Below are 26,731 nucleotides of genomic sequence, written 5' to 3'. Positions count from 1 at the left end.
CAACAGTTGTTTTTTTTTTTTTTTTTTTTTGGAGAGACAAATGGACCAGACCTGCTCCATTAGTGTTTTATTTTGTTTCAGCTTCCTGAACTTTTTCAAATATGAACCCCACAAGAAATCCCACCTTGGGCCCATGTCTAGAGGGACCCAGGGCTTGACTTTTTCTTATCCAACAGTGGTTTTTAGCTTTCAAAATAGAGAATATATGTTCTTTGAGGTTATTTAGCTACAAGCAAAGAAAAAAAAAACTTGCCAAATTAGCTTACACATGAAATGTATTTGTCTCATCCAAGAGTCTGAGTGAGGAAGGTAGTTGCAGGCAGGTACAGAGCTCAATAATGTTATCAAGTATCTAGATTTCTGAGTATGAGTATGAAAGGCAAAGGATCAAAAGAAACATGCCAGTTTTTAAATCTTTCTGAGAAAGACTGTCTAGAGATAGTTCTTACATCTCATTGATCAGAGCCGAGTCACATGACTATCCTTACTTTGGAGGAGTCTGGGAAGGTGATTCTTAGCTTTCGGATTCTGATCATGGGTGAAGATGGGGTGGAGAGGGGAGGTTTTTGGGTAGCCAGTATGCAGAATATGCCTCAATAACATTTTCTTGTGTCTGTAGGAACACTGATAATATCACACAAGTGACCATATAGTCTCTTGTTTAGGATGACCCCATACTTTCTTGCTAGTGATCTCCTTTCTCATTCCCAGCCCTGCTCATCCTCCTGTTTCTGTCTATAGATTTGCCTTTTTTTTCAACATTTCAAATCCATTGAATCATATGATAAGTAGTCTTTTGTTCTAGTTTCTTCCACTTAGTGTAATGTTTTGGCTTCCTCCACATTATATCTTGTATCACATTATTTCATTCCTCTCTATTTCTGATAGTATTTTGTTATAGTAGTTTTCCTCTTATTAGTTCCAAGATGCTTTATGGATGCCTGGAACTGTGGGAGTACCAAACTCTATGTAAGCTGTGTTTTTTCCTATTTATACCTATAAAGTTCAATTTATGAGTTAGGTAATAAATGATTAACAACAATAATAATAAAATACAAAAATTATAACAATATCCTATAATAAAAATTGTTTAAAACTTATAAATTGTTTATTTCTAGAATTTTTCATAAAATATTTTCAATCTGCAGTTGACAGTGAACACAAAGCAAAATTGTGGGTAAAGGGGGTATTTCTGTATATAGATTATACCACATCTTGTTTGTCTCTTGACAAGTAGATGGACATTTGAGTTTTTTCCTAGCTTTTGGCTATTATGACTTAGGCTGCTGTAAATAGGTAGGTATATATCTTTGTGTGGATATGTGTTTTCATTTTACTTGGGTAGGTTCTGAGTAGTGGAATTACTGAATCTTAACCATAAGTCTATGTGTTAAAGAAACAGCCAAACTGTTTTCTGAATTAAGTTACCATTTTATGTTCTCCAACAATGTGTGAATGTCCCATTTCTCCCATAACCTCACCAATACTCTGTATTGTCTGGTTTTTACAATTGTAACCATTCTAGCAAGAGGATAGTGGTATCTCATTTTATTAATTTTGCTTTCCTGATGGCTTAATGATGTTTAATGTTTTCCTGTTATTCATATATCTTCTTTGGTGAAGTGTCAGTTAAAAATATGCCTGCTTTTTGATTGAATGGTTTGTCTTATAGAGTTGTAAGAGTTCTGAGTATATTCTGAATAAGTCTTCTATTAGATATGGGATATGATCCTTAGAATAGTAGGGTTTTATTACGCCTGCCAGATATGGGATTTGTAGATATTTTATCTCAACCTGTAGCTCTATCTTTTCATTTTGCTGATGGTTCTATTTGAAGAATAAAAACTTTCTGTTTTTGATAAAGTATAGTTTGTCAGGTTTTCTCTTTTTCATGGATTATGCTATTTTTTGGCATTTCTAGAGCTTTTTGAATTACCCGAGGCCATGAAGATTTTCTCCCTAGATAGTTTAGTCTTACATTTAGGTCTGTGATCTGTTTTCAGTTAATTTTTATGTGTGCTGTAAAACAACAGTCTAAATTCATTTTTTGGCACATGAAATCTAATAGTCTTTCCAGATGTTGGTGCATGCATGTAATTCCAGTGGCTTCGGAGACTGAGGCAGGAGGATCTTGAGTTTAAAGCCAGTCTCAGCAAAAGTGAGGTGCTAAGCAACTCAATGAGACCCTGTCTCTAAATAAAATATAAAATAGGGCTGGGGGATGTGGCTCAGTGGTTGAGTGCCCCTGAGTTCAATCCCTGGTACCTGCAGTGCACCTCCCACCCCCCAGTCTAATAGTCTTGGCACCATTTGTTGAAAAGACTCCTTTCTCCATTAATTGTGTTGACACTTTTGCTGAAAGTAAATTGACTCTAAATGTGATGGCTTATTTTTAGACTGTTAATGTGTCCTATTAATTTGTTCTTATACCAGTACCATACTGCTTTGACTACTGTAGCTTTTTAAATTTTGAAGTCAGATACTGTAAGTTTGCCCACTTTTTGTCCAAATTGTTATAGCAATTTTGAGTCTTTTGAATTTCCATGAAAAAGTTTGGCATCAGCTTATTCATATGAACAATAAATTCTCATAGAATTTAGTTGGAATTATATTAACTCTAGTTCAGTTTGGGGAGAATTGTCATTTGACAATGACTCTCCATTTATTCAGATGTTTTTAATTTCTCTTAGGAGCAGTTTGTAATTTTCAAGGTATAAGTCTGGTGCTTCTTGTGTTACTTTTATTACAGCATCTTAATCTTGGAATCCAGTAGTGAATGGAATTCACTTAGTATGATGCTTTAAAGATTCATCTGTGTTGTAGCATGTATTAGTACTCCATTCCTTTTTATTTTTTTTATCTCCTTTTTTTTATTATTGTAAACAAATGGGATACATGTTGTTTCTCTCTTTGTATATGGCGTAAAGGCATACCATTTGTGTAATCATAAATTTACATAGGGTAATGTTGTTTGATTCATTCTGTTTTTTTTTTCCCCTTCCCCCCAACCCGTCCCACCCCTCTTTTCCCTCTATACAGTCCTTCCTTCCTCCATTCTTGCCCCCCTCCCTAACCCTAACTCTAACCCTAACCCCTCCCACCCCCCATTATGTGTCATCATCCACTTATTAGCGATATCATTTGTCCATTGGTTTTTTGAGATTGGCTTATCTCACTTAGCATGATATTCTCCAGTTTCACCCATTTGCCTGCAAATGCCATAATTTTATCATTCTTCATTGTGGAGTAATATTCCATTGTATATATATATACCACATTTTCTTTATCCATTCATCAATTGAAGGACATCTAGGTTGGTTCCACAGTCTGGCTATTGTGAACTGAGCAGCTATGAACATTGATGTGGCTGTATCTCTGTAATATGCTGATTTTAAGTCCTTTGGGTATAGGCCAAGGAGTGGGATAGCTGGGTCAAATGGTGGTTCCATTCCAAGTTTTCTAAGGAGTCTCCACACTGCTTTCCAGAGTGGCTGCACTAATTTGCAGCCCCACCAGCAATGTAAGAGTGTACCTTTCTCCCTACATCCTCGCCAATACCTGTTGTTGCTTGTATTCTTGATAATCGCCATTCTAATTGGGGTGAGATGGAATCTTAGGGTGGTTTTGATTTGCATTTCTCTTATTACTAGAGATGTTGAACATTTTTCCATATGTTTGTTGATTGCTTGTAGATCTTCTTCTGTGAAGTGTCTATTCATTTCCTTAGCCCATTTGTCAATTGGATTATTTGCATACTTGGTGTAGAGTTTTTTGAGTTCTTTATAGATTCTGGAGATTAGCGCTCTATCTGAAGTATGATTGGCAAAGATTTTCTCCAACTCTGTAGGCTCTTTCTTTGCATTGCTGATAGTTTCCTTTGCTGAGAGAAAGCTTTTTAGTTTGAATCTATCCCAGTTATTAATTCTTGCTTTTATTTCTTGTGCTATGGGAGTCCTGTTGAGGAAGTCTGGTCCTAAGCCGACATGCTGAAGCTCTGGACCTACTTTTCCTTCTATAAGATGCAAGGTCTCTGGTCTGATTCCGAGATCCTTAATCCATTTTGAGTTTAGTTTCGTGCATGATGAGAGATATGGGTTTAGTTTCATTCTGTTGCATATGGATTTCCAATTCTCCCAGCACCATTTGTTGAAGAGGCTATCTTTTCTCCATTGCATATTTTTGGCCCCTTTGTCTAGTATGAGAAAATTGTATTTATTTGGGTTTGTGTCCGTGTCCTCTATTCTGTACCATTGATCCACCTTTCTATTTTGGTACCAATACCATGCCGTTTTTGTTACTATTGCTTTGTAGTAGAGTTGAAGATCTGGTATTGCGATACCCCCTGCTTCACTCTTTCTGCTAAGGATTGCTTTAGCTATTCTGGGTTTTTTATTCTTCCAGATGAATTTCATAATTGCTTGCTCTATTTCTGTAAGGTACATCATTGGGATTTTAATTGGAATTGCATTGAATCTGTATAGCACTTTTGGTAGTATGGCCATTTTGACAATATTAATTCTTCCTATCCAAGAACATGGGAGATCTTTCCATCTTCTAAGGTTTTCTTTAATTTCTTTCTTTAGTGTTCTGTCGTTCTCATTGTAGAGGTCTTTCACCTCTTTTGTGAGATTGATTCCCAAATATTTTATTTTTTTCGAAGCTATTGTGAATGGGGTAGTTTTCCTGATTTCTCTTTCTGAAGATTCATCGCTTATGTATAAAAATGCCTTAGATTTATGTGCATTGATCTTATATCCTGCTACTTTACTGAATTCACTTATGAGATCTAAAAGTTTTCTGGTGGAATTTCCTGGTTCCTCTAAGTATACAATCATATCATCAGCAAATAGGGATAGTTTGAGTTCTTCTTTTCCTATTCGTATCCCTTTAATTTCTTTGGTCTGTCTAATTGCTCTGGCTAGAGTTTCAAGGACGATATTGAATAGAAGTGGTGAAAGAGGGCATCCCTGCCTTGTTCCAGTTTTTAGAGGGAATGATTTCAGTTTTTCACCATTTAGAATGATATTAGACATGGCTTAGCGTAGATGGCCTTTACAATGTTAAGGAATGTTCCCACTATCCCTATTTTTTCTAGTGTTTTGAGCATGAAGGGGTGCTGTATTTTATCAAATGCTTTTTCTGCATCTATCGAAATAATCATGTGATTCTTGACTTTAAGTCTATTGATATGGTGAATTACATTTATTGATTTCCTGATGTTGAACCAACTTTGCATCCCTGAGATGAAACCCACTTGATCATGGTGCACTATCTTTTTAATATGTTTTTGTATGCGATTTGCTAAAATTTTGTTGAGAATTTTTGCGTTGATGTTCATTAAGGATATTGGTCTGAAATTTTCTTTCCTCGATGTGTCTCTGTCTGGTTTAGGTATCAGGGTAATATTGGCTTCATAGAATGAGTTTGGGAGGGTTCCCTCCTCTTCTATTTTATGGAATACTTGAGAAGTATTGGAATGAACTCTTCTTTAAAGGTTTGTAGAACTCGGCTGAGAACCCATCTGGTCCTGGACTTTTCTTTGTTGGTAGGCTTTTGATGACTTCTTCTATTTCATTACTTGAAATTGGTCTATTTAAATTGTGTATGTCCTCCTCATTCAGTTTAGGCAATTCATATGTCTCTAGAAACCTGTCGATGTCTTCGAAATTTTCTATTTTGTTGGAGTATAGATTTTCAAAATAGCTTCTAATTATGTTTTGTATTTCAGTCGTGTCTGTTGTGATATTTCCTTGTTCATTCCGAATTTTAGTGATTTGGGTTTTCTCTCGTCTTCTCTTTGTTAGTGTGGCTAAAGGTTTATCAATTTGTTTATTTTTTCGAAGAACCAACTATTTATTTTGTCAATTTTTTGTATTGTTTCTTTTGTTTCAATTTCGTTGATTTCAGCTCTGAGTTTAACTATTTCCTGTCTTCTACTACTTTTGGTGTTGGTCTGTTCTTCTTTTTCTAGGGCTTTGAGCTGTAGTGTTAGGTCGTTTATTTTTGAGTTTTACTTCTTTATTAAATGCGCTCCATGAAATAAATCTTCCTCTAAGTACTGCTTTCATAGTGTCCCAGAGATTTTGATATGATGTTTCTTTGTTCTCGTTTACCTCTAAGAATTTTTTAATTTCCTTCCTAATATCTTCTGTTATCCATTCATCATATAATAGCATATTGTTTAATCTCCAGGTGTTGGAGTAGTTTCTGTTTTTTACTCTTTCATTTATTTCTAACTTCAATCCATTATGATCTGATAGAATACAAGGTAGTGTCTCTATCTTCTTGTATTTGCTGACATTAGCTTTGTGGCATAATATATGGTCTATTTTAGAGAAGGATCCATGTGCTGCTGAGAAGAAAGTGTATTCGCTCTTGGTTGGATGGTATATTCTATAAATGTCTGTTAAGTCTAAATTATTGATTGTGTTATTGAGATCTATGGTTTCTTTGTTCAATTTTTGTTTGGAAGATCTGTCCAGTGGTGAGAGAGGCGTGTTAAATCACCTAGTATTATTGTATTGTGGTCTATTTGGTTTCTGAGATGAGAAGGATTTGTTTAACATACATGGATGAGCCACTGTTTGGGGCATAGATGTTTATGATTGTTATATCTTGCTGATTTATGTTTCCCTTAAGCAGTATGAAATGTCCTTCTTTATCCCTTCTGACTAACATTGGCTTGCAGTCCACATTATCTGAAATGAGGATGGATACTCCAGCTTTTTTGCTGAGTCCATGTGCATGGTATGTTTTTCCCCATCCTTTCACCTTTAGTCTCATGGGTGTCTCTTTCTATGAGGTGAGTCTCTTGCAGGCAACATATTGTTGGATCTTTCTTTTTAATCCAATCTGCCAGTCTATGTCTTTTGATTGATGAAATCAGGCCATTAACATTCAGGGTTATTATTGAGATATGATTTGTATTCCCGGTTATTTGGTTCATATTTAAAATTTTATTTATTTATTTATTTATTTTTGACACATCTTGGTTCCTCCTTTATTTGACAGTTCCTTTAGGGTAATTCCTCCCTTTGCTGATATGCTTCTTTGTTTTTTATCTCTTCCTCATGAAACTATTTTGCTGAGAATGTTCTGTAATGCTGGCTTTCTTTTTGTAAATTCTTTTAGCTTTTGTTTATCATGGAATGATTTTATTTCATCGTCAAATTTGAAGGTAAGTTTTGCTGGGTATAAGATTCTTGGTTGGCATCCATTTTCTTTCAGAGCTTGCAAAATGTTGTTCCAGGCCCTTCTAGCTTTTAGGGTCTGGATTGAAAAATCTGCTGATATCGGTATTGGCTTCCCCCTGATGTAATTTGGTTCTTTTCTCTCACAGCCTTTAAGATTCTGTCTTTATTTTGTATGTTAGGTATTTTCATTATAATGTGCCTTGGTGTGGGTCTGTTGTAATTTTGTGTATTTGGAGTCCTATAAGCCTCTTGGACTTGATTTTCCATTTCAGTCTTCAGATTTGGGAAATTTTCTGATATTATTTCATTGAATAGATTGTTCATTCCTTTGGTTTGTTTCTCTAAGCCTTCCTCAATCCCAATAATTCTCAAATTTGGCCTTTTCATGATATCCCATAGTTTTTGCAGATTCTGTTCATGATTTCTTACCATCTTCTCTGTTTGTTCAACTTTGCTTTCGAGGTTAAATATTTTGTCTTCAATATCTGAAGTTCTGTCTTCCAGGTGTTCTATCCTATTGGTTATGCTTTCTATGGAGTTCTTAATTTGGTTTATTGTTTCCTTCATTTCAAGGATTTCTGTTTGGTTTTTTTTCAATATCTCTAACTCTTTATTGAAATGATCTTTTGCTTCCTGTATTTGCTCTGTTAACTGTCGATTGGTGCGATCATTTAATGCCTGCATTTGCTCTTTCATCTCATCATTCAATGCCTGCATTTGCTCTTTCATCTCATCATTCAATGCCTGCATTTGCTCTTTCATCTCATCGTTTGCTTCCCTAATCATTTTAATTATGTACATTCTGATCTCCCTTTCTGTCATTTCTTCTGCCATGCTGTCGTTGGATTTTATTGATAACATCTAGATTTGTTTGAGGCATTTTCTTCCCTTGTTTTCTCATATTGTTCAGGAATCATTGAGTCATTAAGATATTGCAGATTTCCTCTATTGACTTATAATGTCCCTGAAGATTGCTAGTATATCCCCTCTTATCCTTCAGTAGCCTGAAGTCTTGGAGGAAGTTGATAATGCGGAGCTCCACGAAGAAGCTGCCTTTCTAGGGGTGGTGACCCTCAGGTGGCGTATATTCCCTGCTAGTGGTCAGAGGTGCCTCCACTTGTTGACCAATGGTCATCCAACGGGGAACTAGGCTGCGGGCTGAGGCAAGTCCTGTTTGTGCCTGTGTCTCTGGTTTTACAGTCCCTGTGGGAAAACCTCACCCAGCAGGGAAGACTCACTCGGTGGGGACGTCTTGCTGATCAGTTCCCCTCCTAGAGGTTCCCCTCAATCTACAACTACCGCCTGGGCTGGGCTGTCTTCCTCTGCAATGTTCCCAGGGGCCCGGATCTACCTCCTGGGCCTGGGAGCCTCACCCTCTGTAGGCGAGTCTCCTTAGGCTGCCTCTCCAAGGAATCTGCCCGCAGTCCTGGAAACTTCGCTCCGCCCCTAGGCGTGTCTCTGTGCGACTCTTCCAGCAAGAAGCCACCTAGCTCCTGGGACCCTGCTCTGCACCTAATCGCCTGGCTATGTGGCCCCTCCTCTGAGCCGCCACCTGGAGCCCCGTACAATAGCTCCGAGACCCAGAGACCCGCCACACACCTCCTCCTCCGGACAGTGGCCGGGAGCCCAAGCAATTCACTTCGAGTCTCCTCCTCCCACCAACCGCCCGTAGCCCTAGGCAGTCACTCCAAGTCCAAGTGACCTGCCCTGTTCCTCCTCCTCCCTTGGGGTAGCCCCCTGGGTGTTCAGGAGCAGTGACTCCGAGACCAAGCGACCCACCACGCTCCTCCTCCAGGCAGGCCATCGGTGTTCAGGAGCGGTCGCTTTGAGTGCAATCAACTCACCACTCGCCTTCTCCTCTGGCAACCTCCTGTGGCTCTGATGCAGTCACTCCTAGGTCAAGCGACCCGCCTCGCTCCTCCTCTTCCTCTGGGCAACCTCCCGGTGTTCAGGAGCGCTCGCTCTGAGTTCAAACAGCTCACCACGCAGCTCTTCCTGTGGCAACCGCCTGTGGCTCCGATGCAGTCACTCCTAGACCAAGCGACCCGCCTCGCTTCTCCTCTTCCTCCAGGTTCAAAAGGGGTCGTTCTGGGTCTAAACAGCTTGCCACGCAACTCCTCCTCAGGCAGCCACCCGGAGCCCCAGTGGTTGCTCCGAGTCCAAGTGCTATGCTGAGCCGCCTCCTCTACGATGATCCCAGTTGTCCGTGTTTACCGCTCCAGTGAGGCGAGGGGCGTCTCGGTGAGCAACTCTACTTCACAAAGTTCCCTGCGTTCCGGGTCTACTGCCCCATCCGGGATGCCTCCCCAGTGGGAGAGACTCACCCAGCGGCTTTGAGTTGGTCCCAAGTCTCTCACTGTCTCCTCTTTTGAATCTTGCGTCCTGGAGCAACGTGAAATGCAGCCGCCCCCTAGTCCGCCATCTTGAAACCTTCCATTCCTTTTTATGACCGTCTAATATTCCTTCATATGGATATGGATACGCCACTTTTTGTTTACCAGTTAACACATTTTGATTGTTTACATTTTGGCTATTTATGAATAGGGCTATCCAGTTAACACATTTGGATTGTTTACATTTTGGCTATTTATGAATAGTGCTGTTATGAATATTGGTGTATTGTTTTATATGGACTGTAAAAATTTCATTTCATGGGCCTGTAAAGAGTAGAGTTGTTGTGGGAAGATTTTTATTTGAATTCAGTTTATTTACTTATTCTTTTTTTGGTACTGGAGATTGAACTCTGGGGCACTTGACCACTGAGCCATATCCCTACCCATTTTGTATTTTATTTAGAGACAGTGTCTCTCTGAGTTGCTTAGTGCCTTCCTTTTGCTGAAGCTGGCTTTGAACTCGCAATCCTCCTTTTTAACCTGCCCAGCGTCTGGGATTACAAGTGTGTACCACTACCTCTGGCTGTTTACTTACTCTTCGTTCTGATTTTTTCCTTCTTTTTGTGTCAACTTTGGTAACATGTCTTTCTAGGAATTGTCACCAAAGTTGTGTAATTTGTTGGTATAAAGTTGTTCAAAGAATTCTCTTATAATATTTTTAATTTTAAAGTCCAGTCTTCTTTATTGCTCTTAAAAAACCTAATTTTTGACTGAATTTAGATTTAAGTAGGAGCTCTCAGAGAGGACAACCTGTGTCTCTTGGCAGTCTTGCTGGCATTTTTCTTTGACCTTCTTCATTTTCTGGGCTAAAAGCCTAGCATATCGTGTAGCTTCGTGTTTTCTTTAGTGGACCAGTTTTTCAGAGCAATGCACTCGTGTTTGTCCTGGGACACGAGGAGGAATAAAACACTGAATCTTGGATGTCTTACCTTCTTTATTAAAGGACTTTCTTACAACTATTGGCAGAGGTCTTTTCTAGAGAGATCATAAAGTTTGTGGATTCTCCTCCTTCTTTTGTGCCTTGGGTCATGAGGCATTGTAGTATCAGTCTCGGGTAGTATCATTAACCAAGTCGAAGAATGATTACGTGGACATCCACAATGCTCAGATTTATACTTGCTTTCTCCAGTTCTCTGTAGTCGATAGCAGAAATGCCTCCTACTCAGGAGCAGTGATGGACATGGCCGTGGATGAAGACACCCTGCTTCATGGGTTTCTTGTTTGTCATTCCCACTTCTGAGACAGACCCCATAACCCTTCCATTCTTATCCCAGAGTGTCAGCACCAATGTCTGTGGCTTATTTTCCTTATAAAAAGTGTGAAGTTTGAGCTAATCATCCTTGTTAATGTGTTTCTGGTGGCCAGTGGCTGGGAAGGTGATAATGGAGCTTCATCTTGAAGCAGCTGATCACTGGCACGTACACAAAAAAGAGCAGTGCTTCTGATTTCTATAGATGTTAGTGATGTCCCCTCTTTCGTTATTTTGGTAGTTTTGTGTCTTGTCTGTTTTTTTCTGGGTCATCTTAGCTAAAAATTTGCTATTTTTGTTGATCTTTTCAGAGGAACAACTTTAGATTTTTCTCCATTTTTTAATTTCCTATTTCATTTTATTAATTTTTGCTCTAAACCTCATTTTTTTCCTTGGTTTGGAGTTATTTTGCTGTTTTTCTAATTCCTTAAAGTGGAAACTTAAGTTATTGATTTGAGACCATTCTTGTCTAAATTTATTGCTGTAGCCGTGAATTTCCCTGAGCACTGCTTGAGCCTCAACCTATAAATTTCTATCTTTTTGTTTTTATTTTTATTCAGCTTGTATATCCTTATGTGTTTTTTAATTTCTCTGTTGGCCCATTGGTCATTTGGAAATGTATTCTTTAATTTCCAAACATTTGTGGATTTTCTGAAGATTCACATATTGTTGGTTTCTAATTTTGTTTCTTGTGATTAGACAACATACTTTGTGTGATTTCACGTCTTCAAATTTATGGAGACTTGATTTATTCACTAACATATGCTATGTCCTTGAGAATATTCTATGTGTTTAAAAGGAATATATATTTTGTTGTCAGGTGAAATTTTTCTAACTAGGTAGAGTTTTTTGTGCTGCGCTAAAGAGGAAATGGGGTCTATATTTCTCTTGAGATTTGCTGTCTTGGTTGTAGTGTTTGGGGCATAGAACTTATTGGTGGGAGGCAGAAAGAAGGCTGTTAAGGAGCAGAAGGGTTATTGTGTTTTTTTTATTATTATTTTTTTGTCAGATCTTGAAGCTGTTTAATAATATATAAAATTTCATTTAAAAAAAGCCAACTATTTGTAACACAGGCAATGCAACTTATTAGACTCATGTATACATTTCTTCATTCAGCAAATATTTAATAAGCACTTTAAAGTGTAAAATACTATGCCAGGTTGTAGGAGATTCAAAGAGGAATACAGTGTCAATATAGATTTTCGTTAAGTCTATTTATGTGTATATTAAATATATAATATGAAACAGAAAATTGCAAGCATGTGTCACTTTGAGATAGTGTCAATGACGCATTTTGCAAACCTGTGGAGATAGAGAATTTTCAGAAAGTAGGTGTAGAGATCAAACGTGAGAAGCAACCCAGATGGAGGGACCACATGAATAAGTCCTAACTGATCTCTAAACCAATATAGATAAGGTTCTCAGGTAATATTTCCAACCATGGGGCCACAAAATACCAGGAGGAGAAAATGTAGCACTGCATTCCACAATGAGGTAGAAAGTATTGTTCTTCCTACTATAGATTAAAATCACCCTCCTTAGCTCTACCTCTGACAGATTCAGTTGGTCTCCAGTGATATGATTTGACTTAGGCATCTTTTAGCACTCCACTAGGTGATTCAAATATGCAGTCAATGCTGAGGTACACTGACTATTTACAGTTAGCAGAAAAACTAACCATTAAGTGAAATAACTGCAGGTCCAAATGTTCTTGGGGTATTTTTCTCACTACAGGTTTTGTGACTGATGATAGTCATACTTCTCTTTGGAAAGTCACCTTATGCTGTTAAACCACCTCCTCTTCTCTCCTTCACTGCTGTTACACTGTATCATAGTACATTATATATGGTATTATTCTGTGTCGTACTGTATGTCCTCTTGTTTCACTGAAGACTTTAGCACCAAAATAATTGCTTTCCTCTCCATTCTTGATCGGTTTCAGAGGTCTTAGTCCACAGAACACTGGCTCCATTCCTTGGGGCTGGAGGTGAGGCAGAATATGATGGCAGAGGTGTGGCAGAGGGAAGCAGCTCACACCCTCAGGAAGCAGAGCGGGTTATTGTTTTAGTTATTTAAAAATTTCTTCAGGATCATAAGTCCTTTTGTCTGTGATTGGAGCATTTGGTCCATAAGGCCAGAGCACAGAGTTACACCACCACTGCAGGTCTGATCACAGCATTCTCTGGTTGCATGTCGCGGAAGAGAAAATATCTTTTGAGGTTTGAATTTGCAAATCTAGATATTTGATTAAAATGATGGTCACACTGAGAAATCAATCATATTTTTTTTTAATCTCTCTTAAAAACTCTCAGTTCACTAGAAATATCTTAAATTTCTTTACTTTTATCTAAGTTGTATATGAGTGAGTCTCAAACATAAATGACTTCTCAGATCACCTGAGGCATTGCGTGATATGTTGTAGTTTATAATTTGACAAAATTCAGTGACTTCTTGATGAGTTCCATCATTTATCACTAATTAAAATTACCAGTCCTTAACAATATTCTCAAGCTGGTGAGTTTTTCTTCTTGTGCATTTTCATAGTGCAATAAAATGGTGTAATATTTTTATAGAATTTTTAAATAATATATGATTTTTAGAGTAGTTCAGTTTTAAAGAAAAATTATGCAGATAACAGAGTTTTCCTATATGTTCTTTCTTCCCTACTTCACACCCTGGTTTCCTCTGTTATTAACATCTTGCCTTGGTGTGGTACATTTATACAGTTGATGAACCAATATTGATATATTTACTGATTTTTGGAATGTAATTGTAAACTAATTTAATAGATTAATAGCTCCTGTAATCCTTATACACTCTTGGTTGAGATAACTAATATATATTACCATTTTAAATTTTCTTAATGACAAGGAAACAATTACTCTGATCTTTTAGGGTGGAATAATTACCAATGGCTCTGAATTAATTGGTCCTGCTGAAGCTCATTCAGACTCCCTCATTGATACCTTTCCTGAGTGTAGTACAGAAGGTAAGAGACTTTAATTTTTTTTTTTTGCATTAAAAAGTTTTTCTTGAGGAAGACTATGAATCATATCTACATAGTTAAAAATAGATGTATTTAGGAATTTGAGGGGATTTTACTGATTGTAAGAATTTTTTTCCAGATTGTATTATCTCTGATATTGGGTGCCTTCATATTGGGTTGATAATATCTTGTATTTAATTGGAAGCTTTTTTTTTCCTTAGTGATTTATAAAGTAGTGATTCATTCTCCAGTTAATGGCATCTTAAATTTGATTAAATGGTATATTGTGTAGTTTAGTATTTAGCATTCTTATATAATAGACAGTATAATTTGTGATCTAAGAAGGCCTTACTAAAGTTTGTTTAGCAGTATCTGACTTTTAGACAATTTCAAGACTGGCTTTAAAACTTACTCATTTGAAAATAATAAGACTAAGGTAGTTTCAATCTGTTTGATATATTTTCTAATAACATGTGTCTAAACCAAAGCAAATTTTGTACTTTTAATCACTTTAAGTCAAGGATGTTTAATCTTTGATACCTTTATTTAGCCATACTTCAGTGTATATGAAGATTTTAATACATACCTTTTAGCTTTTGGATTTCTGTAACTAGTTTTTTTTTTTTTTTTCCAGGGAAGACAATGGAATTAAAAAGAAAGAAATGGGGGACAGGTGGGGTGGGTCTTCAAAAATAGAGTTATTTGGGGTAGCTTAGGTTTAGTTTATTAAAGGTAAAATAATAGGCTAGTATTTCTTGATATCTTTCATAAGTTGAGTTTGTGGTGGAGGATGATGCTTTATGACTCCCACATAGGAGGTAACTGCAGTCTCACTACTGTAGTGCTGGGTTTGTGAGTCTAGCACTAACGTCAGATGTTGCTGGTCATATTGACAAATCTTTTGCAGGATGTTTGCCTCTTAATTTGTAAGAGCAGATATGTTCCTATCTGATATGTGGGCTAATGTACTTACTTTATTTTCTTTCGATGCTACCACTTGAGAAGTGGTTAATTTTTATGCTTTTACCTTGTGCCTCCCATTGACTTAAAATGAAGTCCATTCATTACGTCTTCTGTATAATGCATGGAGACCGTGTGCCTAGGGCTCTCCACTAAGACCTCATTTCCTTTGACTTCATCTTGATTTTGCCAGAGTCATAGAAAAACATTGTTGGCAGTAATTTTACTTTATCATCTGTCATGCTTTTTGGAAAAAAAATATTTATTCTCCATGACCTGTTTTATTTAGAGACCCTTTGCAAGGGTTTGAAAAAGTCTAGCCCCTGCTTATGATGCCAGTGTGATCCTAATTCTAGAACTGGTTTCCTTGAAAGATGACTTCTCTGGGATAACCTTATCTTTCTGTTGCTTCAGATTTCCCACTCCTGAAAAAGAAGAGTAGGTGTTTTTCACCTGAAAAATATACTGATTCTGTGATGTCCAATATCAAACAAGTAGGAAAATTAGAAAGATTTGTAGTAATGCATTCAATGAGGAGTGTTGTTCTTGAAAATGTAGAATGTTTCTTTCCTCTTTATGTTTTTTTAATATAAGAACCAAAGTTGCATGACGTGGGAGTGATTATATTCTTTTGATAGCCTTTGTTAACTAGGTGGGAGTCTACCATGATGAAAAAAAGGTATTTGGAGCCTATCATAGTTTAAGGTAGTCATAATGGGAGCAGTGCAGAGATCTTTTTGTTCATTTTTGTAGTTTGGGAGAGAAGAGGAGGGAGGAGCATTATTATTAGGAATGATTTTTCTTGGGATGGTGTGCTAAAATATCGAGACTGTTCCAGTGAACAGATGGTTGTATTAATGCTAAAGGAGATACAAACTAAAGATAGGGTGAACCTACAATTTATTGTTCAAACTGAGATACTTCTGAAAATTAAAGCCAATGCTACATTAGTAATTACACCGAGACCACAACATAACCCAGGACTACCTCAGGCATTCTGGTCTACATGGGTGACCCTCCCTAAAGTTCTTGTTTTAGTGTCTACCTCTAAATTTTCAAAAAGATGTATTTCTTTGGAAGGATTTACTTCTTAGGAATACTTCTTAGGAATTCCTTTTATGAGAAAAATGGGGGCAACATTTTTGTTAAAAATACAGAAAAAGTCTTATGACACTTAAGACTAATATTGATATTTTGTCCTTTCAGTCAAGTTTAGTTTTTCAGCTGCATTACTATCTCTAAAATACTCTGTGTTTCATGAGACTGAGTGGCATGAAACTGGAAATGCTGTTAATCCTTATGTCTCCCTCTCCCATCCCCTTTAAATGTCTTTATGTCTGGCTAATTAATTCTACTGAAAGACACCTAGTTGACAAATGTAGACAGATGATAATGTCAAACAGCTTACAAATTTATTGTTATTTGAGAGGGAAAGTGACTAGTAAATATCATGAGATTGGCATAATAGGAAAGTGGAAGATTTACTTTAAAGAGTCTGGAAACCGTAGAGACAGCCAAAGGAGAGGGCATCCAGTAGCAAAAGACCAGGAAAGGTGGCACCCAACCAAGCTCTGTAGATAATGCAGTGAAATGAAGGGTTGTAAGGAGATCATGGTGACAAATGCTTGTAGTTTGGATTTAAAGCCAAAATGTGATTTACTCCATATAGTTTTGTTGAGTTTAGTATTTCAAATGAGGTCTTGAAGGTGTATTGTTATTTTATATACTTAAGAATGTATTTTCTGGTGGAATTAGCCAGAGGGGTAAATCTTAATATAGTCTGCTGTTTTCAAGATTGTTCAATTGCAGTTAGAAAGACAAGGCATAATAGTATGTTTTTTGTTGCTGTAACAAAATACCAGAGACTGGGTACTTTATAAAGAAGTGAAGTTTATTTTGTATATGGAGACTGAAAGTCCAAGATTGGGAGCACATTTGGTCAGCTTCTGGTGAAGGCCCTCATGGCTGTGTCACAACATGGTAGAAAAGCCTAAAGGAGGGAAACAGCTGCATGCAGAGGTGATCACATGGTGAGATAGGAAACCAGAGACTGGGGAGGGGCCACTCTAGTTCTTTTTACAGCAGCCCACTCTCTTGGTAACTAATTGGGGTCCCATGAGAACTACGTTAGTTTATTCTGAGGATGATGTCCCCAGTGACTTCATTACCTCTCACTAAATCCTTTTAACTGTTCTACCACCTAACACTGCCACATTGAGCACCAAACTTCCAGCACACAAATCTTTTGAGAACAAACCATATACAAACCATGGCACATAGCAAGTTTATCACCTTAACAATGCAATCAACAAATCCTAGTTTACTTTGGAATCAAAGTAGTGATGGAAACATGAAAATCTGGGATTCTCCTTTTGTGTTAAAATTATAGTTGTTTTATAGTACAGTAGAATAGAGAAACCCCTTTGAGGTGTCATGAAATCAATAACTTTGTGATAAACTGTCAACTGTATTTTATTTAGCATGAAACTAAAAATTATGAAATTATTCTGTAGGTTTTGAGATAAAAGGTTGACATTGTTTTGTGTTTTTAAAATAAAATGCTGTTTTTTTTTTATCTCCTTTGTTCAAAGTAATTAAACTCTATTTTCTCAAAGATGAGAGGAGATCTAATTGGTTGTTAACATTTTATTTCCAATTTAGGCTTCTATGTTTTATTTGAATTAAACTTAGCCATGGAGTTACTGTGACATTTGTGGAAACCTGCCCAGATGGTGCATGGGAACTGAGCTTCTTGACATGTTTCTCTCATCTGTTGGCCTGTTTGAAGGATGCAGGTGGCTTTACTGCCATGCTGGCCTTGATATCGGTGCCTTTGATGTCAGTCTAGTCTCATCTGGTAACCTGTGTCATTTCCTCTTCCTAATACATTACTTGACTTCCTTTGCAGTTTTAGGAGGGATGTTATCCAGTTTCATGCAGCAAATAAGGGAAAATAATTAGGTGATCATAACCACAAACACAAAATGAGAGATTGTTATATGTAGCAGATCTTAAGATTTTTAAATGTGTCTTGGAATAGCAAAATCTACCAATTTTTCAAGGGTGACATCAGCAGGGGGATGTCTATAAATTATGAATTAAGAACTTGCAGGTGCTCATTATAATACTTATAGATATAAGAAAGGATCTATTAAGCAGGCTTGGATAAGCCATTTTATTTATTTGTTTATTTGGTGCTGAGAATTGAGCTCAGGAGCACTACACCATTGAGCTATATCCCTAATTCTTTTTATTTTTTCATTTTGAGACAGGGTCTTGGTTAAGTTGCTTAGGGCTGCTAAATTGCTGAGACTGGCCTTGAACTTGCAATCTTCCTGTCTCAATCTCTTGAATCACTAGGATTACAGGCATACATCGTGGAACCCAGCTAACTAGTCATTTTAGAGTACATGAGGTTTAGCATATATTGCTGATACATTTTTAAAAAAAATTTTTAGATGTTGATAGACCTTTATTTTTTCATTTACTTATATGTGGTGCTGAGAATCGAACCCAGTGCCTCACACATGCTAGGCAAGTGTTATGCCACTGAGCCACAATCCCAGCCCTGCTAATACATTTTGAGGATAGCATATATTGCTGATTTTTGTAAGGGATTCCCTAAAATGACATTTAGCCAAGATTTGTGTGTTTATTTGATGGACAAGTAATTCTTTCCTATATGTAGACAAACAGAAAGATTGTGATTTAACTTTTATATTGAAGTGTTGATTATAATTAAAATATTGGAGGACTGATTGGGAAAAGTTTTAGTCAGCTTTTTTGCTGCTGTGACCAAAAGATCTGACAAGAACAATTTTAGAAGGAAAAGTTTATTTTGGGGCTCACAATTCCAGAACTTTCAATTCATAGACAGCTGACTCCATTCCTTGGGTAGGACATCATATCATGGTGGAAGAGTGTGGCAGAGGAAAACAACTGGGAACATGGCACCAGGAAGGGGGGGTGGCGGGGGGGAGAGAGAAGGTGTTGGGAGGGATGTAGGGAGGGAGGGGAGAGAGAGAGAGAGAGAGACAGAGAGAGAGAGACAGAGAGAGACAGAGAGAGAGAGAGAGAGACAGAGAGAGAAGGGGAGCGAGAAAGAGAGAGAGAGAGCTCTGCTCAAAAAGGACAAAATATAAAACCCTAAAGTCATGCCTCCAGGGACCCATCTCCTCTAGCTACAACCTGTCTGCCTTCAATTACCACTCAGTTAATCCCTGCCAGGGGATTAATTCAGTTTTGGGATTAAAGCTCTCATAACCCAATCATTTCCCCTTTAATCCTTCTTGCTTTGTCTCACATAAACTTTTCAGGGATACCTCACATCTAAACCATAACATTCCACCCCTGGCCTCCAAAAGCTCTTGCTCATTCTACAAGGCAAAATGCATTTAGTCCATTTTCAAGAATAGCCTTAGTTTTAGTGTTGCCCAAAAGTCCAAGTCCAAAGTCTCCTTTGAGACTCAAGGCAAACTCTCAGTGTGAACTCCTGTAAAAATCAAAAACAAGTTACATGTACCCAATATGTAAAAGTACAGAATGAACATTTCCATTTCATCAGGGAGATAGAGGGACACAGAAAGAAGGGATGAGATCATAGTAAGACTGAAATCCAGCTGGCAAACAAGTCCTGTCGTTCCATGTCTGGCATCTGCTGGCCTCTTGACATTCTCTCCAAAGGGATTTTGTAGCTCCGCCCCTGTGGCTTTGCTGGTTTCAGCCTACAAGGCCTCTCCATTGGCTGGTCTGTGCTCATTCCTATAGCTTTCCTTGGCAGATGTTCCCCAGTACTGGTGTTTCTTAATCTTGGAGGTCTCCACTGCAGCTTTGGTTTCTTTCTCACATCTTCATGTATCACCCTATCAGGGGCCTTCTGCAGGAACTCCAAACCTGCTTTACATTGCCTGACCTCTCAGGCCTTCCTTTGAAATCTCGGTAGAAGCCTCTGTGACCTCCTAACTCCAGCACCCTGCAGTCCTGCAGAACCAGTACCACCTGGTTGATGTCAAAGTCTGCTGCCACCTCGAGCAGTAGCCAAACCTCCTGGGACCATGGCTCCAGCAGCCTCTGATTGCCTGGGTGGCTAAGCATGGTGAAACAACTTCCTAGGCCCTCCTGTGCAAGTAGGGTGCCCCATGATCTTTTTAAAAACTTTTAAATTTTATTTTCGTAGTTGTAGATGGACCGAATGTCTTCATTTGTTTATTTTTATGTGGTGCTAAGGACTGAACCCAGAGCCTCACACATGCTAGGCAAGCACTCTGTCTGCCATTGAGCTACAGCACGCCCCTTCCCCATGGTCTTTTCTTAAAGAAATTTTTACTTTTATACCCTTGAGCCTGAGATGGGTTTTGTCTTTTCTATTCCTGAGCTGTCCTCAGGCCATCTCCCCTATTGTTTCTGGTTAAAGTATTTATCTTTCTTTAGTGGCTTTAACAACCACACATTCCTTAGTGCTAGTTTACTGGCAGTTTTCTGACCAAACTGCAAGTTTTTCAAATCTTTCTGCTCCCAATCATCATAGAAAACTTGGTTAAAAGCCACCAGCAATATTAATGCCACTGCTTGAATGCTATGCTGCCTAGACATTTCTTCCACCAGATTAAGTCCATGGCTTTTAAAATCAGCTTCAAAGAAAGTCTGAGAACTTGGACAAAATATAGACAACTTCCTAGCCAGAATGTAACATGAATAGCCTCTGATGAAATTTCCTAGAGTCCTTTCCTTCTCACATCTTGTCAGCACATTTTTTACTATCTACTGTCATATTGGCATTCTGGTCTACTGAACTCACAACAGAATGGCCCATTATGCTCACCTTACAACCTAAAGCTTTTCCAGCTTTCATCACTAAACTTTCCAAAGTTCCTCCCATAAATTCCAAAAAACTCCAAAATCTTCTGAACAACATAGTCAGGTTAGTCACAGCAACAGCCCTAGTACCATTTTCAGTTTTAGTTAGCTTTATCACTGTTGTGATCAAAAGATTTGACAAGAACAGTTTTAAGGAGGAAATGTTTATTTAGGGGTTCATGTTTTCAAAGTTCTCAATCCATAGGCAGCTGACTCCATACCTTGTGGCTCCAGGTGAGTAAGAACATCATTGTGGAAGAGTGTGGCAGAGGAAAGCAGGTCAGGACACGGCCAGGAAGCAGAGAGACTCTCCTCACTACAAAGTATATACTTTGTAAGTTTACGAAGTATATACCCCAGTGACCCAACCCTTCCAGCCATGTCCCACCAGTCCACTGTCATCTCTCAGTTAATCCTACCAGTGGACTATCACACTGATTATGTTAAGATTCTCATAACCTTGTCATTTTACCTTCTTGAATTATTTTACATTTTACATTCTTGAATTATCTCACACATGAGCTTTTGGGGGACACCTCTCATCCAAACCGTAACAGAAAGTATAATTCTTTAATTTGATAAAAAACTTCTTTATCAAAATCTTGTTTATTTTATATTTTGATTACTTGTGCTATTTTCATTTAGTGGATTTTAAAGCTTATGCTTTGAGGCAGGATCATTTTAAAGAGGGGTATCTTAAATAGATCAGTTGCTTAATAGCCTAAAACTATTTTAAGATAAATTTTAAGCTAGGTGTGGTGATGCAAATCTGTAATCCCAGGAACTCAGAAGACTGAGGTGAGGTAGGAGAATACCAAATTCAAGACAAGTCTCTGCAATTTAGCTGGACCCTGTTTCAACTGTTTAAAATAATTAAATAATAGATTAGATAGGGATGTCGTTTAGTGGGTTAAAGTACCTATTGGGTTCAATGTTCCAGTACCTGAAAAAAAAAAAAGAAAAATAGTTTAACTTAAAGTCTATGAGGTACATGGTGTAGTATAACATGACAAAATATAGAAAGTCTAATGAGAAGATAAAGTAGAATTTTATTCAACAAATGTCCACAAGGTGGCACCATGAGAACTCTGTCTTACAACTAAGATCATTCTAGACCCTTCTGAGTTATATTGATTATATTGTTAATACTGGTTTACTCAGGTTGAAGACATTCTTTTTCCTTTTAAGTGCTTCTTTACTCACTGCCCTTATTAATTGTATTTGCTTTAGTGAGAGAGCTTAAACAGGGAAAAAGAACAGCTCCTTTTTCTCAGGGTAAGCACAAATGAGAATGTGTCAGTATGTGTAAGTATATATGAACACAAAACAGATGATGCAGCCATAAATATTGACTTTAAAAATCCCAGGACTGTTGAGAATAATGTTGGATATTAGGAGGTTAGGGGTCATATGAGTTAAATAATAAAAAGTTCGTAAGATGTTGTAGGAATCAGAGTAGAAGAAACATTAGAAATGATATAAATCTCTTACTTTACAACTGAAAAAAATTGGGAGTTTCAGAGGGTTTAAGACATGTGTTTAAGGTATTACAGGTATTTGATAATACTCCCAGAACTATATTTTACAACACAGAGATTTAATTTTATGGCATGGAGGCAGGGAGAATACATCTGTGGTATACAAAGTAGAGTGTAGAGTGACCTCCATGCCCACGGGAGCAGTTTTGAAATGCTTGAGTCCAGAGAAGGTTATGAAGAGTAGCAGAATGAAAGTTCCTTGGGTAGAAAGTGAAACCAAGTGATAGAGCTTTATTGTTCATATTAATAGTATTAGATTATAATTATGATTCATGTGTTGTTTTCTGAACTTAGTTTTTTACCAAGTGCACAGCAGATATTTTGATGCTCTTTTCATAGGTTTTCAAGGGTGAGGCACAGACATATCCCAAGGATGTTTTTAAAAATGTGAAACATCAACAAAATGGCTCTTGTTAGTAACAGTAGCTATTGCTAAGTGACGGATGGGGCAGCAAATGCAAGTATATCAACTAGCATTAAGCTTTAAATGTAGATATCAGTTAAAATAATATTTGTAAGGGCTTCTTAATGGAAACTGATTTCTGTGTTTTCCACCTTCAGGTAACCTTTATTCTGCTGGTTAGACGTCTTGCTTTGTGTGTGAAGCATGAGTCATTGCTACTAGGACAAGTAGAAATTCCCTTTGGTTGACTATGGCAATATTTGAACCTCAGAGTTTAGTGAAGGTTATCAGCTAATAGTAATGAGGCCATGTATTTTATATATAGTCACCCAGGAGAGCCCACCTGTTGTTCTAAAGGAGACCGATCTCTTTTTACAGATGGTCTTCAAATGCGGATTTCTGATAGCTTATAGTATAAAGATTTTTTTTTTCTGTGGCAGCTCAACCTTTTCCCCTGGGGCCTGTCTTTCAGAGTTGGTGTCCTAGACAGATTTCGCTATACTGTCCTACTCTAAGCAGTTCAAAGCACAGAGGTGAGGGTAGGTAGGTGAACTGGGATGCTAAATAAACCCCTCATGTCTGTAGCTGCTTTTTAACAAGTCACCTGGGGCCCTCTAATAGCCCTGTGACTGGAATCTCTGTGATATGAACCTGGAGGCAGAATGCTTTCATAGAACCTTTGACTCCCCCCGCCTCCCTTGTATCACTTCCAAAAAAAGGCCTAGGTTTTTGACTTGATGGTGTTGGTAAGGATGCACCTTTTACTCTTGTGATAGCTTAGAGGGCCCCTGTAAGGATGGCTTGGCTTCAGGTTGGTTTAACTTTTGACAAATAGTCTCTTATATCAAGTATTAGTGGTTGTCCTGCCTTATCTGAGTGTTCATCTTACTTACCTAAATGGAGACCTTATTATTTGCTAGTGGCTCCCTATATCTTACTTGTTAACTTTATTTCTGGGTGTTAGTCTCTACTTCATGTGAATTTTATATGTAGTTTTATGTAAAGCAAGTTGAACTGTAGGAGCATGGTTTCTAAGAATTGGACAAGCACTGTATTAAGCATACGTATTAAGGATATAAGGTGAATAAACTAGGTACTGAATACATATATGTGAAATTCATATATATTGTGTGTGTATATATATGACATTATTGCTATAATAGTAAAGGGAGTTTTAAAATATTTTAATCAACTTTCTGTCTCTGTGACAAAATACCTGATGTAAACACCTTATAAGAAGGAAAGATTTGGCTCATGGTTTCAGAGGCTTTATTTAGTCCATGGTCAGTCCACTCTATTGCTTTTGGGCCTGTGGCAAGGCAGTATCATGGTGGGAGCACATAGTGGGGGAAACTTCGTACCTCATAGTGACCAGGAAGCAAACAGGAGGAAGGAGTCAGGGTCCCAGTGTCCCTTCCAAGGATATACACTTAGTGACCTAACTTCCTCAGTGGTGGAGTGCTTGCCTAGCATGTGCAAGACCTTGTGTTTCATCCCTAGCGCTGAAAAATAAAAATCCCCTCTGAGCAGTTTGGGGAATATTTCATTAATAAGAATGTAATTTAGCAATTGCTCAAACATGAGAAAGAAAGATGTCAACAAGTAGTGGAAGATGAATAGTGGCAGTGAGTGGTCAAGGAGATGTGGTAGGGTCATGCTTTTCAAAATGGGTCAGGTCCAGCTTAACAGGAGAAGTAAAGGAATGAGGTAGGCAAGGAAGAGTGATATCAGGGTTCACCTGCCTTAAACCCAACCGCCTTTGTCATCACATCTTCCTTCATTTTTAAGTTTGAAATTCCTTGCCACTGGTTGTTGGACGACCCGTATTTTATAAATAATGTCTGTATAACTTTATTCCCAAATTTCCACTTTTAACTCTTTGCAGCATCTTCTTTGATATTTTTCAGATATCAAGCTTAAGGACTTTGCACCCAAAGGATTGTGTGAAATTCTGTATTATAGAATCCCTTGTAATCTTACCATACAGAGGAATATTACTATCAATACTTAATGTATCTTCCTAGACTGTATTTTTAGTTTTTGTTTTTCGGTTAGAATTATAGTAGCCATACTGTTTTGCCATTTGTTTTATATGTCATGAATACATTAGCATTGAAAGTCTTCATGATTTTAAAAAGCTGTATAATATTTAATCATAGGGAGGTATCATCTTCTATTGTTAGGAATTTATTATCTCCAAAATTTCACTAATTTTTATGAGGAACATTCTTATACATGGATCTTTTTGCATATCTCTGATTGATTTTTGCATAAATTGCCAAATTTCTTTGGTGAAAGATATAAGCAGTACTTGGCCTTTGATATGCTTTGCCAAATTGGCTTCCAAAAAGGTTAAGCCAGGAATGAAAATTTTTGTTTCTCCCAGTTTGGCTTAAAAAAAAAAAGATAAAGAAAAAGATAAAAACCTTTTCCTAACCTGTTAGTATTTTTATTGTTGTTTGCTTGCTTTTAAAGATTCTTTATTTTGAAACTAGGTGGAATTTGAGAAGTAAACATTTTGTGTAGAATATTTATTTTTTATTTTTGCTATCTGAATTTCTCCCTAGATGTTTTAATGGTCTTGCTTTTCTGATCTAATTTCATTTAATTAGATTCCCTTTGCTAATAAAATAAGGTTGCAAAGATAAGAGGAAGTATGACTATGTTCCTAGATATTTGTGGTCAAAAGCCAAGAAACTGAGTACACATTAACTTTACCCCCTTGCCCTTTCGTATTATTGTTCTTGTTAGAAAGGAAAATGTGGCAAAGCATGAAATAAAACAATGTGATAGATGGTATGAAGGTTACAGTGACAAGACACTATGGAACAGACAAAAGATCTGTAACACAGCATTTCCTTTCTTTTGTGATTAGCTGTATAGACCAGAACATTTATTTTCAACTAAATTGTTGATTAGTATTATCTAGTCCACTGGTATCATGAAAGGATATAAATTTGCATTGAAATACATTATTATTAAAAAACCTCTTATAAAGTATATATTTCTCAAAATAGTAGATGAATAACTTTTAAGATTGCTATAAAAGATTTTGATTATGAAGTACTGTCTGTATGGCTGAAATGTCAGGGAACTAAAATGATTTTCACTAGGTTCAATGAATTCCAGTTGAGATTGTGGGTTTTATGAAATCTGTTGCTTTTGGGGAATAGAATTAATACTTAATGGGGATTCTAAGGTTTGGGGAAAAAATGAAAACAAGGATATTGACAGGGTGCCAAAATAGTATCTAAAACTGATTTGAAAATTTGGCTTAGCTACCAGTCCTCTAACTTACTTTATTGATGTTAAGTAAACAATTTGATTTATAATTGAGGTTGGCAAACAATGGCCCTTGTTTTCCTATGGCCTATGAGCTAAGAATGATTTTTACATTTTTGGTTGAATAAACACTCCAAAGTATTATTTTGTGATGTAAAATTATATGGAATTAAAATTTCAGTATCCATAAATAAAAGTTTTACTGGAATAAAGCCATGTTTATCTATTTATATGTAGTTGATAGCTGCTTTTGTGCTTCAACAGCAAAGTTGAATCACTATAACAGAGACCATATGGTTGGGAAAGCTTAAAATATTTCTCTCTGACCCCTTATAGAAAAAAAGTTTACTGATCTCTGATCTTAGATTTGGATAGTCTAATCCACCTTTAGTTTTGATTTAGAATTTAACCGTAAGAAAATAATTTTCTTTTAATTGTATTTTCTTTCCAGAGAAACTTGGCAATTAATAGTCAGTGGTGATGCAGTTCTCATAGTTGTTGCCAAACTCTTTTTCTGACATAACACAATTGTGACTCTCATATAATGCTGTAGATTCGTGATTCTCAAAATGTGGTTTTCAGACTTCTGGATGTTCTTAAGGTCTTTTCAGGGTCTCCACAGGCAAAACTATTTTGATAATAATATTAGGGCATTCTTTGCCTTTCTACTGTGTTGACAGTTGAACTGACTATGACTATGCAAAAGCAATGGGAGTAAAACTGCTGTGTCTGGACATGAATCAAGACCTGATTCAGCAATAAACATTACATATACTTGTAAAACCTATGCTAATTTTTCTTAAGAATATTTTTGATAAAGCAGTAAAAACTGTTAATTTTATTAAATATCAGCCTTTGGATACCTGTCTTC

The 26,731-nt window shown here is 37.2% G+C and overlaps 1 protein-coding gene across 6 annotated transcripts in view; it reads left to right on the top strand.

The window, feature by feature from the left end:
• Positions 1-26,731, top strand: part of Rps6kc1 (ribosomal protein S6 kinase C1) — a 214,870-nt gene that overhangs the window by 57,833 nt on the left and 130,306 nt on the right. For all 6 annotated transcript variants that reach the window (XM_047520351.1, XM_047520349.1, XM_047520350.1 and 3 more), the window contains exon 5: positions 13,731-13,824. In XM_047520351.1, the coding sequence (XP_047376307.1) occupies positions 13,731-13,824 (94 nt within the window). The remainder of the gene's footprint in view (positions 1-13,730; positions 13,825-26,731) is intronic.

Source organism: Sciurus carolinensis, chromosome 12, assembly GCF_902686445.1.
Source record: "Sciurus carolinensis chromosome 12, mSciCar1.2, whole genome shotgun sequence".
In the NCBI taxonomy this organism is placed as follows: domain Eukaryota; kingdom Metazoa; phylum Chordata; class Mammalia; order Rodentia; family Sciuridae; genus Sciurus; species Sciurus carolinensis.
This window is presented reverse-complemented; position numbering and strand designations above follow the sequence as displayed.